This window comes from Anolis sagrei, chromosome 1, assembly GCF_037176765.1.
Source record: "Anolis sagrei isolate rAnoSag1 chromosome 1, rAnoSag1.mat, whole genome shotgun sequence".
NCBI classification, from domain to species: Eukaryota; Metazoa; Chordata; class Lepidosauria; order Squamata; family Dactyloidae; genus Anolis; species Anolis sagrei.
Window position 1 is genome coordinate 158,223,597 of NC_090021.1, and position 17,121 is coordinate 158,240,717.

Sequence of the window (17,121 nt, forward strand, 5' to 3'; positions counted from 1 at the left end):
AACCTTTGAGAAGAACTGATTCTAACTCTGCCCCAGATAATGTAGAAATTGGCCATATCTTTTTCTACCAATTACCCAGGTTACTTTCTTCTATTAGGCCCTGGAAATGTACAGCCATAGACTCTATCTAATTTCCTGGGCCCTCTAAAATTGCACTAGCCCGGCCCGGCCCAGCCTTTTAAACTGCCTTGAACCGGCAAAATTATTTTAAATATATGTGCTATTGTGGTTTTAATGCTTATTTTGCCTTGTTAATTTTATGTTCATGCTGTTCTCTTTGTATGTATTGATTATGTCACTTGGAAACCACTCTGAGTCCCCTTGGGGAGATAGAGCGGTATATAAATAAAGTTTTGTTGTTGTTCATGTAATGTTAAGTGTGCTCCCCATTCTCTGAATAATATAATGGGGTAAGGAAAGAAGTTTGGATGACTATTACATGAAAAACGGTTCTGGCCCAACTTACCTATCCGAACGTATCTCCCCTTATGAACTACCTAGGACCTTAAAATCGTCTGGGGAGGCCCTGCTCTCATTACCACCTTTGTCACAAGTACGTCTGGCAGGGATGAAAGACAGGGCCTTCTCGTTGGTGGCCCCTCAGCTGTGGAACGCCCTTCCCAGGGATATTAGATTGGCCCCTTTCCCTTTAACATTCAGAAAAAAGTCAAAACTTGGCTTTTTGAGCAAGCGTTCACACACAATATAACAGACATAGCGAAAAAACAGAATGGCTGGATGACGCTATTGGATAATGTTGTTAACAAGAAGACTCAAACTGATACACGTCTTTATTGATATTGTTGTTTCATCTGGTTTTATATTTAATTAACTGTTTTTATTGTATTTTATGTTTTTGATGCTGACTGTACACCACCCCGAGTCACCTGCGGGCTGAAAGGGGCGGTATATAAATATAGTCAATAACTAACTAAATAAATAAATAATTTCAGAACAGAGCAGTTTCAAATGTGAACTATGAGCAACTATTGGCTGAAAGCTCAAAACAGAAGGAGTTCAATAATCAGGGTGCTGCTACAAAGAAAGTCCTGTTACACATGCAAACTAGCCTAACTTGGTTACTTTTATAATTCGTTTGAGGTTGTCTCATAATTTATTTTGGTCTTGGCTGATATGAACACCTGAGAAAAGCAGCCATGTCCCTGTCTCTGTGATGTGGGTTCAAAAGTAGAAGAGACCTCTACCAACGTTGGCCATGACTCTTGTTCTGTCGTGCGCTGGGCCTGTAATAGCTGTACTTTTCTATAGGACGTATACTTTAAGTCCAGCGGGAAGCCAGGTGGCCTCAAAGAGAGGTTTTCAGGGATTTTTTCTGAAGTGATGGTCTTTAGAGTCTTTAGTGATACAACAAAGTCTTTATTATGGAAGAAACAACAAATCTTCAATGGTTCAAACAACACTTCAAGGCTTTCTTAGTCTAGTCCTCAATGGACTGGTACCTGACTTTGTTTAACTAAACTTTCTCTGTAGAAAAAACCCTTTTTAACCTCTCCCAGGCTGCTTTCTATCTATGCCTCATCGGTGTGGGACCTACTACTGACTCCAAATGTGTCTGGGTATCGAGTAGACCTACCAGCCGAGGCTTGAAGATAATTCAGCTGGAGTTCCGTGGATCTGTAATGCTGTTCTCACTTCGAGAATTATTAAAAATTTCAGGGCTGTTCCCTCTGATGCTGTGAGGCTGTGAGCTTTTGGGAACTTTCTCCTGGAATTTCTGTTTCTGTATCCCTGGATGTTACCTTTTCCCTGGATGGTTAGTTCCCCTGGATGCTCTTGAGAAAGGAAGCTTTTCTACGGGACGAGCTGGTCTACGCCCTATAGCTCAGCAACCTTGTGTGAGACTGCCCAAAAAAATGGCTCCTTTCCCTCCCAGAGCCCAGAACAAGGGGTGGAACCAAAGCTTAATTATGATGGACAGGAGGCCTGTCCTATGACTGCAAAACAGATAACAGAAAGAAAATAAAGTTGGAGCTCCTGGTACAGCCAGTACAACTCTCTTCTGAGTTCAGACTGTTATGCTGAGATGACAGCACAGGACACTGTTGAACAGACGTGTTGATTTCACTTGTTGGAGGAAAATGAGATAATCAGAAACAGACCCAATACTTTACATGCAAGGAAGGGGCGGAGGGGGAGGGGGAGAAAAGATTGACTTGCATAATGGAAAATGACACTTCCAAGGTAGTTTAAGGAGAGCTGCCTTGCGGTGACTCATTTCTGTGCAGGGACAATTTCAGCCTGTCATGGGGAATACAGCAGGCTCCAAGCTGATGTGAGATAATTTTCTAGCTGTAATGAATGATATCAAGGGGGTAGCTTGGGAAATAGAAGACCGCTAGTGATCATTGCTCAGCTCTCAGCCACCAGGTGAATTATGCGTAATCCCTCTGAAATCTGCTTGCTTTCCTATGGTGTCTAAGGGTGGCTTAAATGATTTGGGAAGGATTCTGAAAAGGAGACAGGATAAAACTGTGGCGGCTTCCAGTATTTCCAAGTTGTGTGTATATAGCTGATGTAATCAGCATCTATCAGTCATGTGTTTAGGAAGCGTTCACATGAATCACTGCTGAAAAGCAGCAAGTGTACATACATAGACACGCAGCAGGACCAGGTGTTTGCTCCTTCAAGGAAACATGCCACTCAATGACAATGAGGCTACTCTATATGCATGTCTGAAGAGGCCCCTAACAGCAACCCTAAAGGGAAACGAATGGATGGAAGTGGGACAGTTGGACTTGATGATGGGGCAAGAAAAAAGAAATATGTTCACGATTGCTTTTGGCAGAATTTAAAGGTTTATTTGATTTTACCCACTGATAGTGCTAGAAACAATATCATACGAAAGCTTATTGGCACAACCTGGGGATCACAACCAGACACAGTGAAGATATCCGCCCTTGCACTACGCTACTCTGCTGCTGAGTATGCATGCCCAGTGTGGAACACATCTCACCACACTAAAACAGTGGATGTGGCTCTTAATGAGACATGCCGCATTATCACGAGGTGTCTGCGCCCTACACCACTGGAGAAATTACACTACTTAGCCGGTATTGCACCACCTGACATCCACCGGGAAGTAGCAACCAATAGTGAAAGGACTAAGGCAGAGACATCTCCAGCTCATCCCCTGTTTGGGTATCAGCCAGCACAACAACAACTTAAATCAAGAAATAGTTTTCTAAGATCTACAGAGACACCTCAGCAAGCGAGAGTCCAAAAGTGGCAGGCTCAAACCCAGAGCCTCAATCAATGGCTGATACCAAATGAGAGACTCCCCCCTGGACACACAGAAAACTGGGCGACTTGGAAGGCGCTGAACAGACTGTGCTCTGGCACCACAAGATGCAGATACAACCTTCAGAAATGGGGCTACAAAGTGGAATCCTCGACATGCGAGTGCAGAGAAGAGCAAACCACAGACCACCTGCTGCAATGCAACCTGAGCCCAGCCACATGTACAATGGAGGACCTTCTTGCGGCAACACCAGAAGCACTCCAAATGGCCAAATACTGGTCAAAGGACATTTAATCAACTACCAAGCTTGCAAACTCTGTGTCTTTTGTATGTTTGTTTGTTTGTTCTGTCAAAAATGTGATACAACTGTTCGGTTGCCTCACATGATAAACAAATACCCACTGATAGGAGTTTCCCATATGCAAGCCCTAAAATAGTCACAGTCTTGTAAGAATGTGTTCAACAAATGTTTAGAACAGGGGTCCTCAAACTAAGACCCGAGGGCCAGATACAGCCCTCCGAGGTCATTTACCCGGCCCTCGCTCAGGGTCAACTTAATTCTGAAATGACTTGAAAGCACACAACAACACAACAACAACAACAACAACAACAACAACAATCCTATCTCATCAGCCAAAAGCAGGCCCACACTTCCCATTGAAATACTAATACATTTAGATTTATTAAAGTTGTATTGTCGAAGGCTTCAGCAAAGGAAAAGAGGGATCCTCTCACCTCTGCAGGAGTCTACCGTATACCATGCAGCTGTGGACAAGTCTACATAGGGACCACCAAACGCAGCATTGCCCAAACACGAATCAAGGAACATGAACGGCACTGCAGACTGCTCCAACCAGAGAAGTCAGCCATAGCAGAGCGCCTGATGAACCAACCTGGACACCGCATATTATTTGAGAACACAGAAATGCTGGACCACTCTCACCAGTATTAAAAAACTCTAAAATTACAACAGCAAAACAGCAGAGAGGAAACAACCGGGCACATCTTAACACCTCTCAACAAGAGATTGCCCCAGGCACCAACAAGCCACACCAAACAACTGCCAGGCCATCAAATGCTAATCAAGGTGGTCAGTTGAAACATTCACACCTAGCCCCAACAGACAAGAGTTCTTTGTCCCACCCTGGTCATTCCACAGATATATAAACCCCTTTTTCCTAGTTCCAACAGGAACTACCTCTGAGGATGCTAGCCATAGATGGCCATATAGCCCGAAAAACCTACAACAACCCTTTGTTAAAGTTGTTCTTCATTTTAATTATTATATTGTATTGTTTTTAAGTGTTTTTCTTTTGCCCTACAAATAAGATATGTGCAGTGTGCATAGGAATTCATTCATGCTTTTTTCAAATTATAATCTGGCCCTCCAACAGTTTGAGGGACTGTGACCTTGGCCCTCTGTTTAAAAAGTTTGAGGACCCCTGGTTTAGAAGAAGAGACCACATTACTCACTACCTCTGAGGATACTTGCCATAGATGCAGGCGAAATGTCAGGAGAAAATGCCTCCAGAACATGGCCATATAACCCGAAAAAACCTACAACAACCCAGTGATTCCGGCCATGAAAGCCTTCAACAATACAACCACATTACTATTAAAGACTAAATATTTTGGCTCTCATTAAGTATAAAATGTGGTCATTTTGATTTGGCTGTGTGATGACTACATAGCCATGTTTATGTGATCTTTTCATGTGTTATACACCAAATATTTAAAAGAGAAGTTACTCAGAAATACTATACACGTATAATTTTATAGATGTATAAAATGCATATAGAGATTTCTGCACTAGCACATCTAGACAAAAACACATTTATCTTTCATAGGAGCAAATCAGCATACATACCTGTGGGGAAGAATTCGTTCATTTTCTTCTTGTAGATTTTGTAGTCAACCTCCAAAAATACACAGAAAATGACACGATCCATCTGCGTGACAAGGAAATAAAGATTTAGTAAGCAACATATTTCTGATCTTCAGACAACAAACATTTGCCAAGCTATAATTTTATATTACAAGGTGTTTTGCTTTTGGTTTGGTTTGCATAACTTCATATACACACACACTGTATTATTCACAGATCTATAAAATGCATTGTTTACCCTGTCAGTAGAAAGGAAATCAGGGAACTGTTCATCCCCACTGAGCCAATACTTGGAAAAATAACTTTGGCAGTATTTACAGCTGCAGTTCTTCTTGCCTGATTTGCACACCTGAATCCAGAGGTTTTTGCCTCTCTCTCTCTCTCTCTCTATATATATATATAAATGCTCTATGCATAATGAGTAACTTAAAAACAAAAGAAGCAATGAATGAAATCACACCAAATTTGGCAACAAAATGTCTCACAACACAAGGAGTGACCATCATTGGAAAATGGTCCTAAATCTCTTCTTCCCAAAGAATTAATTGTATTAATTTTACACTGTAAAATTAATGCAATTTGGCACCAATTTAAATGCCGTGGCTCAGTGCTATGGAATCTTCAGAGTCCTGTTTGGTGAGGTAGCAGCAAACTGTTTGATAGATGAGAATAAACACTTTGTAAAGCTACAACCTCCAAGGCTCCATAGCATTGAGCTGCGGCAGTCAAACTGTGGAAATTGCAGCTGGATTTACATTGCCCAGGATCCCAGATTATGTGACAGTGTAGTCTCACATAATCCAGTTCAAAATAGATAAACTGGGATCACATCCTGACATACAGAGCAATGCAGATCCAGCCTGAATTAATTCTGCAATGCAGTTGCACCCTCTTTTGCTTTCTGGAGAGACCCACAGACATATCTGGAGTTGGGGAAAGTGAAAAGTACTGTACCTGCATTTGCATGCATGCATGCGTATATGTATATGCATATCTATATCTATTTATCGAGAGAGATCTTACAAACACAAGTATAATATGACATTCAGTCATATGTCATGTACACCTTATACACATCACTAGGCATGGGCAATCCATGGTTCTAAATCAGTGGTTCTCAACCTGGGGTCGCCAGATGTTTTTGGCCTTCAACTCCCAGAAATCCTTACAGCTGGTAAACTGGCTGGGATTTCTGGGAGTTGTAGGCAAAAAAACATCTGGGGACCCCAGGTTGAAAACCACTGCTCTAAATGGTTCTAAAGTATTTACAAAACTAAAGTTCTGGTGGTGAAAACTAGGGGGTGCTGGTGCTTTGCTTCTATGGTATTGCTAAATTTCTGGTGGTGAAAATTTCAGAACTCCAACAAAACTATCAACATTTCATTATTATTTCGTTATTGGTGGTTTTTATGATAGAACTGCTATTTATACTGAAATTTTGAAGGTTTTGTAAGAGTTCTGAAATTTTCAACACCAGAACTTTAGCAACACTGTAGAACCGAGGCACCAGCGCCCCTGAGTTTTCACCACCAGAACTTTAGTTTTGTAAGTACCTTAGAACCATTAAGAACCATGAATTGCCCATGCCTACACATCATCTTAAAATGCTGTGCATGGAACAAAATTTATGTACATTGAACCATTAGAAACAAAGATGTCACTATCCCACCACCTATGCGCACAATTTCATGTTTTGAAATATTTGGGGTTTGGGATTTTCAGATAAGAGATGTCCAACCTGTAGATAAGTAAACACAATCTTGCATTTGCAGAATTTGCAAAACTGGTTTTGACCTTTGCCAGGGGTGGCTCGTCCTTTATGCAAAGTAAGCGGTCTCAGTACACTTTTTTTTTGCCAGGGGCTCAGAGGCGCCTCTGTAAATGCCCCTTGACCGCCACTTGAGGAGTGCCTCCTTGGCTCACAACAGCCCTAGCAGTCCGGGGGAAGCCTCGGCAACCCAATACGCAAAATAAGCATTTGCAGTATAGTTGATTTTGCCCAGGGGCACTTCTGAGGCGCTCTTGGGGGAAAATAGACCTTGACATATGCGAGTTGCAGTTACTGGGATGTATAGTTCACCTACAAGCAAAGAGCATTCTGAACTCCACCAATGATGGAATTGAACCAAATATGGCACACAGAACTCCCACAACGAACAGAAAATATATCAATGATTGGTTGGGGGGGGGGGGCAAAATACTGTTTGCTTACCGTTGAAAATTACTTAGGGCCGCCTCTGACCTTTGCCCATTGTTAATAACCACCTGTTCTTGCAATAAAGCCATCACCGTGGAGTAAGGACAAGATGTCAACCTAGTCGAGTATTACTAATATTTGGCAAATGAGGCATAAAACAAACATTTTCCAGGGATATAATGGGTTAAAGCAAATAACTTCTCATGCATTGTCACTTCTGCAGGAATCCTAACTATTTTTGAAAGACGTTCATAGCATCATTATTTATACAAACCTACCTACTAATCTAGACATGCCTGAGCAAAAACAAAAAGAGCAGCACAAGTCAGCCAGATGGCAGGCAGCAGAAACAGTCACTAAAACAATTCAGAAGAAAAAGTCAAGGAAAGCCGCTATGTAAACGGCACAAACAAAACACAATTAGTAGCTCTTAGCAAGGATTCTTGGCAATCTATTTTCTGTCAAAGAAGTTTTATTCAGAAGGATCATCAGAAAAAGAGAAAAAAAGAAACCTAAGTGAGGACGGATCCAATGTTTCAAATGTAACTCTACATCTGTGCTATATTCACAAGTGTTGGGACAGACAAAGAATTGAACAGCACTAGTGGGTGGACCACACTTTAGAGCTGCCATCTTCAAAGTCTTCCTGTAGAGGAAATGAGGGGGAGGTATAAAATTTCCTGCTGAATCCTTCTGTAGAGCATTCTGCGACTTCTCAAGCGTGCAATACTGGCAGCATTTAAATACCAGCTAACTAATGTCACTGAAGAGCCCGGAGTCAGAGTTTTGCAAGCTGAAATCAGTATAAGAAACATGAACAACACACCTCATTGCTTGGTGGACTTGTTGGCCAATAGCTGGTTTCTCTAATCATACTGATTCATTGGAACTCCTTGCCATGATTCACCATACAGATTCTTATACACATGCCATCAGGGCCGTAGCCAGAAAAAAAATTCGGGAGGGGTTGAAGATTTTCGGGGGGGGGGGGGGGTTGAAGATTTTTTGGGGGGGGTTGAAACCTGCCTCCTAGCTCACGCTGAAGCAAAGAGCACAACAGGAGGCAGAGCAGCCTTCAATACCCTGCAGCTCCGCCCTTGTCAACCACCTCCACCAAGTCTGGCCTCCTTAATGAGAGCATTCAACATCCCCCCCCCCAACTTGGTTGCATCACTACTGTTCTGTCACGCGCTGGGCCTGTAAATAATTGTCTGTAGAACAGGATGTGCAACCTTTGCCCAGCGGGAAGCCAGGGGGCCTAAAGAGAAGTTCTCAGAGGTTTCCACCACAAACAGTCTTTAGATGGCTTGAGAAGTACAACAAAGTCTTTTATTAATGAACAATCAAACAGAAACTTCTCTTGGCTTCAGTAAAGTTAAGCAAATGATTCCAAGCTTTTAGGCAACTGGTGAATTCCTAATCTTGCCCATGAAGAACAGGCAACTGTCTTCAATAACTTCTTCTTTAAAGGAAAATCCCCTTTTTAACTTCTCCCAGGCTGACTGTAATCTAACCCTTACTGATGTGGGCTCCGCTACCGGGTCGAACTGCGTCTCGAACGCCGAGTGGACCTACCAGCAAGGCAGTAGATGTTCTCCAGCTAGAGTTCTTTGGTCTTTAGGGCTGTTTTCCTGGAAATTCTTTGGAGACTCTTAAGACCTTTCTCTCCCAGAAGGTCTTAAGGGTTGAAGCTTTTGTACAGGGGAAGCTTGCACACATCCTATACATAAGCTTACCTTGCTGAGACTAACTAAAATGGCTCCCTTCCCTTCCCAATTGCCCTGAGCAAGGGGTGGGACCAAAACTTAACAATGATGGACAGGTGACTTGCCCTATGACTGCAACCAAAGAAGCCACCTATCAGCAGAGTCCCTGAAACCTAGGACTGCAAGCAATCATTTAATACAAAGCAAATAAAATTGGAGCTCCTGGTACAGCTGTACCAGAACAACTGCATCGGCTATTGCTGCAAGTAATGACAGTGTGAATAAACTGCCAATATTTGCTTGAGATAGTGCTTGCAGTTCTGGAGGGACTCTTAATTTTTTGCATCTCATAGACTTAGCATGAGGATTTGGTTAACCAGTTAAAATTCATGAGTAAACCAGGTTTTTTAAAAAAATCTGAAACATTTCGAGGGGGGGGGGTTGAACTCCTAACCCCCCCCCCCCCCTTGCTACAGGCCTGCATGCCATGCATTTTCTCTCACTCAATCCAACACTTTACAGATGTCATCTGGAGACAGCTATTTTGTCTTGTAGGCCTGCTTTAGGATGTCACTAGGCTTCTTTCTGCCACCCCACACTTTCTGGACATGCCAGGAAGAAAACAGCAATGTAGCTCATAATATTTGGATCCCGTACTAGAGCTGCACATGAGATCCTGAATGTGAAACCCGTCTGGCTGAATCTGATCCTTTTTCTGTTCATCTATCTATGTTGTTCTGTATGAATGAATGGTTGATTGTACTAGCTATAGGCCATGATATTTGAGGGCCTTATCTCTGCAAGTTCCCAATATTGGTCCATTAAGTAGGTGCATAACCTAAACGTTCAAGGGCTCAGACTACTTGAGCCATCTAGGCCCCATGGAGACCAGGTCCAACGGATATTTATTTGACAATCTGGGCTTCTCAAGAAAGGAGATTCCATCTGAACATGAGGGAGAACTTCCTGACTGTGAGAGCTGTTCAGCAGTGGAAGTGTGGTGGAGGCTCCTTCTTTGGAGGTTTTTAAACAGAGGCTGGATGGCCATCTGTCAGGGGTGCTTTGAATGCAATATTCCTGCTTCTTGGCAGGAGGTTAGACTGGATGGCCCATGAGGTCTCTTCCAACTCTTTGATTCTATGATTCTATGTTTTTATGACTAACTAGCCATCCCCTGCCACGCGTTGCTGTGGCCCATTCTGGTGATCTGGAAAATAACGAGAAAGTATTTCTAATATTATCTGCTTGTGGTAAACCGTATTTGTTATTTCTTTGTCAGTGTTGATGTGGAGATTTGCCTACTCTGGAACATGCAACATATCATTGTCCTTCTTTGGGGGTCCCTTTCTATCTATGATACTGACTCTCTGTGTGTGAATCATATCTATCTATATCTATGTCTGGATGGCTCTTTGTCACAAGGGCTTTGATTATGTTTTCTTGCCCTGGTAAAGGGACTTGGACTGGATGGCCTTAAGTATGGGGGTTCTGTGTGGGAAGTTTGCCAGGGTGAGACAAAGGACTCTTGTCTGCTGGAGCTAGGTATGAATGTTTCAACTGACCACCTTGATTAGCATACATTAGCAAACGTTTGCTCCAGGCACTGTCAGGCCATTATATGCTAATCAAGGTGGTCAGTTGAAACATTCACACCCAGCTCCAGCAGACAAGAGTCCTTTGTCCCACCTTGGTCATTCCACAGATATATAAACCCTTTTTCCTAGTTCCAATAGACCTCACTACCTCTGAGGATGCTTGCCATAGATGCAGGCGAAACATCAGGAGAAAATGCCTCTAGACCAGTGGTTCTCAACCTTCCTAATGCCGTGACCCCTTAATCCAGTTCCTCATGTTGTGGTGACCCCCAACCATAACATTGTTTTCATTGCTACTTCATGACAGTCATTTTGCTACTGTTATTAATCATAATGTCAATATCTGATATGCCGGATGCATTTTCATTCACTGGACCAAACTGGGCAGAAATACCCAATACACCCAAATGTGAATGCTAGTGGGGTTGGGGGTGATTGATTTTGTCCTTTGGGAGTTGTAGTTACTGGGATTTATAGTTCACTTATAATCAAAGAGTATTCTGAACTCCACCTGCAATGGATTTGAACCAAACTTGGCTCCCATGACCAGTGGAAAACACATTTGATGGTCATTGACCTTCAGTTTGGGAGTTGTAGTTCACCTATATCCAGAGAGCACTGTGGACTCATGCAATGGTGGATCTGGACCAAACTTGGCACGAATACTCAATATGCCCAAATGTGAACAATGGTGGAGCGTGGGGAAAATAGATCTTGACATTTGGGAGTTGTAGTTGCTAGGATTTATAGTTCATTACAATCAAAGAACATTCTGAACTCCACCAACAATAGAATTGGCTCAAACTTCCCACATGGAATCCCCATGACCATCAAAAAATACTGCGTTTTCTTATGGTCTTTGGCGACCCCTCTGACACCCCCTCGTGACCCCCTCAGGGGTCCCGACCCCCAGGTTGAGAAACACTGCTCTAGACCATGGCCATATAGCCCAGAAAAACCTACAACAACCCAGAACATTACATTTTTATTTATATAGATTCACTGGAACATTTTGTAAACAAAATAGGTAGGCACTGGCAGGGCTCCAACATGCTGTATTTATATACATGCTGTGCCTAAAGAGCAGTTTTTCCAAGCTCACCCTTTTCCCAATCTCCTCGTAAGGAAACTTTCCAGAAACTACAGCACTTTCCAGCCCCGTGAAACTTTTTAAGTGGCCTTTGCATATATAATCTATATGTGAGTCAACTCCTTCCAAAATGTGTGAAAAAAGAGTCCTATTTTTAAGCCTGCATAAAGGGCTGTGATGACAGCTCAGATCCTGTGTTTATCTGATTGAATGGCATGTGTTGGCAGATAGTAAATTGAAATTAAACTATATTCCAGCATCTTGCCAGTCAGGAAATATTTTATCCAAGAAAGCCAGATAAAATAAGTTCAATTTAGGCAATGGAAAGTGCTCCTTTTATTCGTGGCTTCAATCCCAAGTCGAATACTCCTCAAGGCAGAGACAGTGAGAAGAGACTTCACTTGGATGCTAACTTACAAAAGCCCTACAGGACCCCTGCGCCTGGCTTTTGTCACACATTTCTCATGCTAGTGAGCAAATCTTCTCTCTCTTGAGTTTTTCAAATGCCAAGTTGATTAGACATTTCATGCTCTCCTCTTTAACAGAGGGGAGAGCAAGGATATGGAGACACTAATCTGACCGGGCTCATCAACAAGCCAGCGAGTGTCCCACTGCAGTCTCCGATTCTTCCTCCAGAGCCAAGTCAAAGGGAAACCAGTCATCTGGAGAAGAAGAAGCTTAAAGGGGCTAAAACATGAAGGTATTATGACTCATCCCTTGATTGACAGCCCTGGTTTCGGAGCCCAGATGCTGACAGCATTTCTTCTCCACCCCATCCCACCCCCACCCCCCAGGCTTGATTAAATTTTGCTTGCTTCACGGCTATGAATAGGCAGATCAAAGAGGCCATATGCAAAGAGCACAGCAGCAAAGGAAGAAAGAAAGTTCAATTGCATTAGCTTTTCACTTACAAGGCAGCTTCACAGCTCCAGGCTGCAGATCATATTGATCTTTTTCTTCTTTGGGTCCTTTGGTAATTAATGGGGTCTATTTAAGACTGGATTTTGTAACCAGTCACCTCCCTAGCACCCCCCCCCCAATCCCCAGCATTGGGGTGAATATATTTCCCAAGCGAGTTTTTTTTCTTACAAAACAAGTTAAATGGAAAAAGGCACAATGACCTCAAAAGACCGGATTTTCTTGGTGTGCAGCTAGTATCCACAGTTATCCCCTGCAGACAATGAGTGATGAGCAAATGAGCAAGCAGATTTTTCTTCTTCTTCACTATTTCATTAGGAAACATCAATACTTTTACTCAGCTAAAGGGAGCATTCAAAAGTGGAATGAGAAATGTGTGGCCCTCCAAATGTTGTTAGAGTACAAGCAGGGGCGGCTCAACCATTACGCAAAGTAAGCCTTTGCAGTACAGTTGATTTTGCCCAGGGGTGCTCTTGAGGCGCTCTTGGGGGGAAATAGACCTTGACATATGCGAGTTGTAGTTACTGGGATGTACAGTTCACCTACAATCAAAGAGCATTCTGAACTCCACCAATGATGGAATTGAACCAAATATGGCACACAGAACTCCCACGACGAACAGAAAATATATATCAGTGATTGGCCCTGTTTACCTCTCCAAACGTATTCTCCGCTATGAACCATCAAGATTATTAAGATCATCCGGAGAGGCCCTGCTCTCGGTCCCACCGGCCTCGCAAGCGTCTGGTGGGGACGAGGGACAGGGCATTCTCGGTGGTGGCCCCTCAACTCTGGAACTCTCTCCCACTGGAGATCAGAACCGCCCCGTCTATCCTGACATTTAGGAAACAGGTGAAGACCTGGTTATGGAGACAGGCATTCGACGAATGAGCCAACACCCTGAGATATGGATGGAGGATGATGAGCAACGATTTTAGTGTGATGACTGACCATTATAGTTATTGATTGTAATTGCTGTTTTAATGTTTTAATGTTTTACTGTAATATGTATTGTTTTATTGATTGTATGTGATATTATGGTTGGAAACCGATCTGAGTCCCTCAAGAGAGGTGAGAAGGCAAAGTTTTAAATAAATAAATAAATAAATAGTTTGGGGGGGGGTGCCAAAATACTGTTTGCTTACCATTGAAAATTACCTAGGGCCACCTCTGAGTACAAGCCCCATGTGTATGTATATGTCTTCATGTTGCGGGTCAACTTCTGGCAACTTCATGAATTTTGTAGGGTTTTCTTTGACAAAAAGTAGTTTGTATTGTCGAAGGCTTTTATAGCCGGAATCATCTTTTTGGGCTATATGGCCATGTTCTAGAGGCATTCTTTCCTGACATTTCACCTGCATCTATGGCAAGCATCCTCAGAGGATGTGAGGTCTGTTGGAACTAGGAAAATTGGGTTTATATATCTGTGGAATGACCATGGTGGGACAAAGGACTCTTGTCTGTTGGAGTTAGGTGTGAATGTTTCAACTGACCACCTTGATAATAATAATAATAATAATAACAACACTTTATTTGTACCCCGCTACCATCTCCCCATTGGACTCGGTGCGGCTTACATGAGGCTGAGCCGAAACACAACAGTACAAGCAATAATAACAACAATACAAGCAAATAAAATAAAAACATAGACAATAAAATATACAACATTATCAATAAGACAATACGCAATTAAAAACAGTGGGATGGCCAAATGTAGAAATTAAAATTGGAAATAATGCTGGGACATGGCTGAAAAGGTAAATGGAGTTTGTGGAAGGGCATACGAGCAGACCTAAAAAATGTAAAGTGCTTTGGAGGACAAAGTGAAATGGGAACATTATTCCGGGAAGGCACACTGGAACAGCCACGTCTTCAAGCTCCTCCTGAAGACTGCCAAAGTTGGGACCTGTCTGATGTCTTCAGGGAGGGAGTGTTTAGCATTTGATGGCCTGGCAGTGCCTGGGACAATCTTTTGTTGAGCAGTGATTAGATGTCCCTGATTGTTTCCTCTCTGTTGTTTTGCTGTTGTAATTTTAGAGTTTTTTTTAATACTGATAGCCAGATTTTGTTCATTTTAATGGTTTCCTCCTTTCTGTTGAAATTTTCCACATGCTTGTGGATTTCAATGGCTTCTCTGTGTAGTCTGACATGGTGGTTGTGGGAGTGGTCCAGCATTTCAGTGTTCTCAGATAATATGCTGTGTCCAGGTTGGTTCATCAGGCGCTCTGCTATGGCTGACTTCTCTGGTTGAAGTAGTCTGCAGTGCCTTTCATGTTCCTTGATTCGTGTTTGGGCAATGCTGCGTTTCGTGGTCCCTATGTAGACTTGTCCACAGCTGCATGGTACACGGTAGACTCCTGCAGAAGTGAGAGGATCCCTCCTGTCCTTTGCTGAACGTAGCATTTGTTGGATTTTCTTGGTGGGTCTGAAGATGGTTTGTATATTGTGTTTCCTCATCAGCTTCCCCCATACTTTGTTTTTTAACACGATTGTGAGGTCAGGAGTATTGTGCTCTAGAACTCTGTCTGTCTGAATTTGGAAGTCCCAGAGGAGTTTTCTATAACTTTTTCCGGCTTGTGAACCCACCAGTTCTTTGACATAGGCAGATGGTATTTGTGGCACAAGTTCCAATGAATCTTCTGAGCAATGGTGTTATGCCTCTGCTTGTAGTCTGTCTGTCTCTTGCAGCAGATGGAGATGTTATCTATTGTTTCACCTGCTTCCTTGCAGAGTCTACATTTGGGATCTGTCGTCGACTTTTAAATTCTGGCTTTGATGGCATTGGTTCGAATGGCTTGTTCTTGGGCTGCCAGAATCGGGCCCTCCGTCTCCTTTTTCAGAGTTTCATTTGTGAGCCACAGCCATGTTTTTTCTTTGTCAATTTGGCTCTCAATTTTTCCCAGGAACTGTCCATGGAGAGCCTTCTTTTGCCAGTTTTCTCTTCTGCTCTGGATTGTGTTTTTATGGTATTCATTCTTTGTATTTGCACTTGAAGCAGTTTAATAATAATAATCATCATCATCATCTTTATTTATACCCCGCTACTATCTCCCCAGGGCACTCGATGCGGCTTACATGAGGCCAAGCCCAGAATACAACAATACAAGCAATAATAACAACAATACAAGCGATTAAAATCAAACAAGACAGTAAAACAATAACATAAGCATTAACAATAGGACAACATACTTTAAAATCTATGGATAGGCCAAATGTAATTAAAATTTAAAAATAATACTGGACATGGGTGAAAAAGTGATGAGGCGTTTGTGGAAACATACAAGCAGACCTAACCAATATAAAGTGCTTTGGAGGACAAAGTGCTATGGGATCATTATTCTGGGAAGGCACATTGGAATAACCATGTCTTCAAGCTCCTCCTAAAGACTGCCAGAGTTGGGGCATGCCTTATGTCCTTAGGAAGTGAGTTCCAGAGTCAAGGGGCCACCATCGAAAAGGCCCTCTCTCTCGTCCCCACCAATCGCGCTTGCGATTATTATTATTATTATTATTATTATTATTATTATTATTATTATTATTGGGGAAATAGCACCTGCTGCTATTTCCCCACTAAGTGTTTCCTTACTTTAAAGGTTCTGATATGATAATTCACACTTAAAAAAAAAACTGTAGCAAAATATAATTAAATCATTGGTGCAAAAAAGAGGAGAAACAATCAGACAATGTTTATTATTTATTTATTTATTTATTTATGCGCTTGTATACCGCTAATATCTCAGCCTAAGTCGGCGACTCATTGCGGTTTACAACACTTAAAAAACAGTATTAAGTTTAAAAGCATAAAACACATATACAATACAAATTATTGGGCCATCAATAATAATCCCATGCATCTCGTAACTGGAATCGCAATCCAAAATTCATCGTCCATGATTACCAATCCTTTAGTCATCAAAATTCGTTGCAACGGATTAACCGAATGCTTGTTTAAACATCCATGTCTTCAATCTATTCCGAAACACCATCAGTGAGGAGGCTGATCGTACCTCTATGGGGAGGGTGTTCCAAAGCCGAGGGGCCACCACAGAAAAGGCCCTGTCTCTCGTTCCCGCCAGCCGCACTTGTGAAGCCGGCGGGATAGAGAGCAGGGTCTCCCCAGAAGATCTTAGGGTCCTGGTGGGCTGATAGGCTGAGATACGTTCGGATAGATAAGTTGGGCCAGAACCGTTTAGGGCTTTAAAGGCCAACGCCAGCACTTTGAATTGAGCCCGGTAGCAGATCTGCAGCCAGTGGAGCTGGTGCAGCAGAGGAGTTGTATGCTCCCTGCGCCCCGCTCCTGTTAGTATCATGGCTGCCGCCCGTTGGACTAATTGGAGCTTCCGGGCTGTCTTCAAAGGCAACCCCACGTAGAGAGCGTTGCAGTAGTCAAGACGGGATGTAATCACATAACCCCTCCAATAGATTTCAGAGAGTGTGCTCCTCAAGCAATGCAAGAGTGAAAAGTTTTCAA

The 17,121-nt window shown here is 42.6% G+C and overlaps 1 protein-coding gene across 1 annotated transcript in view; it reads right to left on the reverse strand.

Moving 5' to 3' along the window:
• MACROD2 (mono-ADP ribosylhydrolase 2) overlaps positions 1-17,121 on the reverse strand; it is a 1,709,805-nt gene that overhangs the window by 261,524 nt on the left and 1,431,160 nt on the right. The window contains exon 9 of the mRNA XM_060784142.2: positions 5,127-5,208. Within this exon, the coding sequence (XP_060640125.2) occupies positions 5,127-5,208 (82 nt within the window). The remainder of the gene's footprint in view (positions 1-5,126; positions 5,209-17,121) is intronic.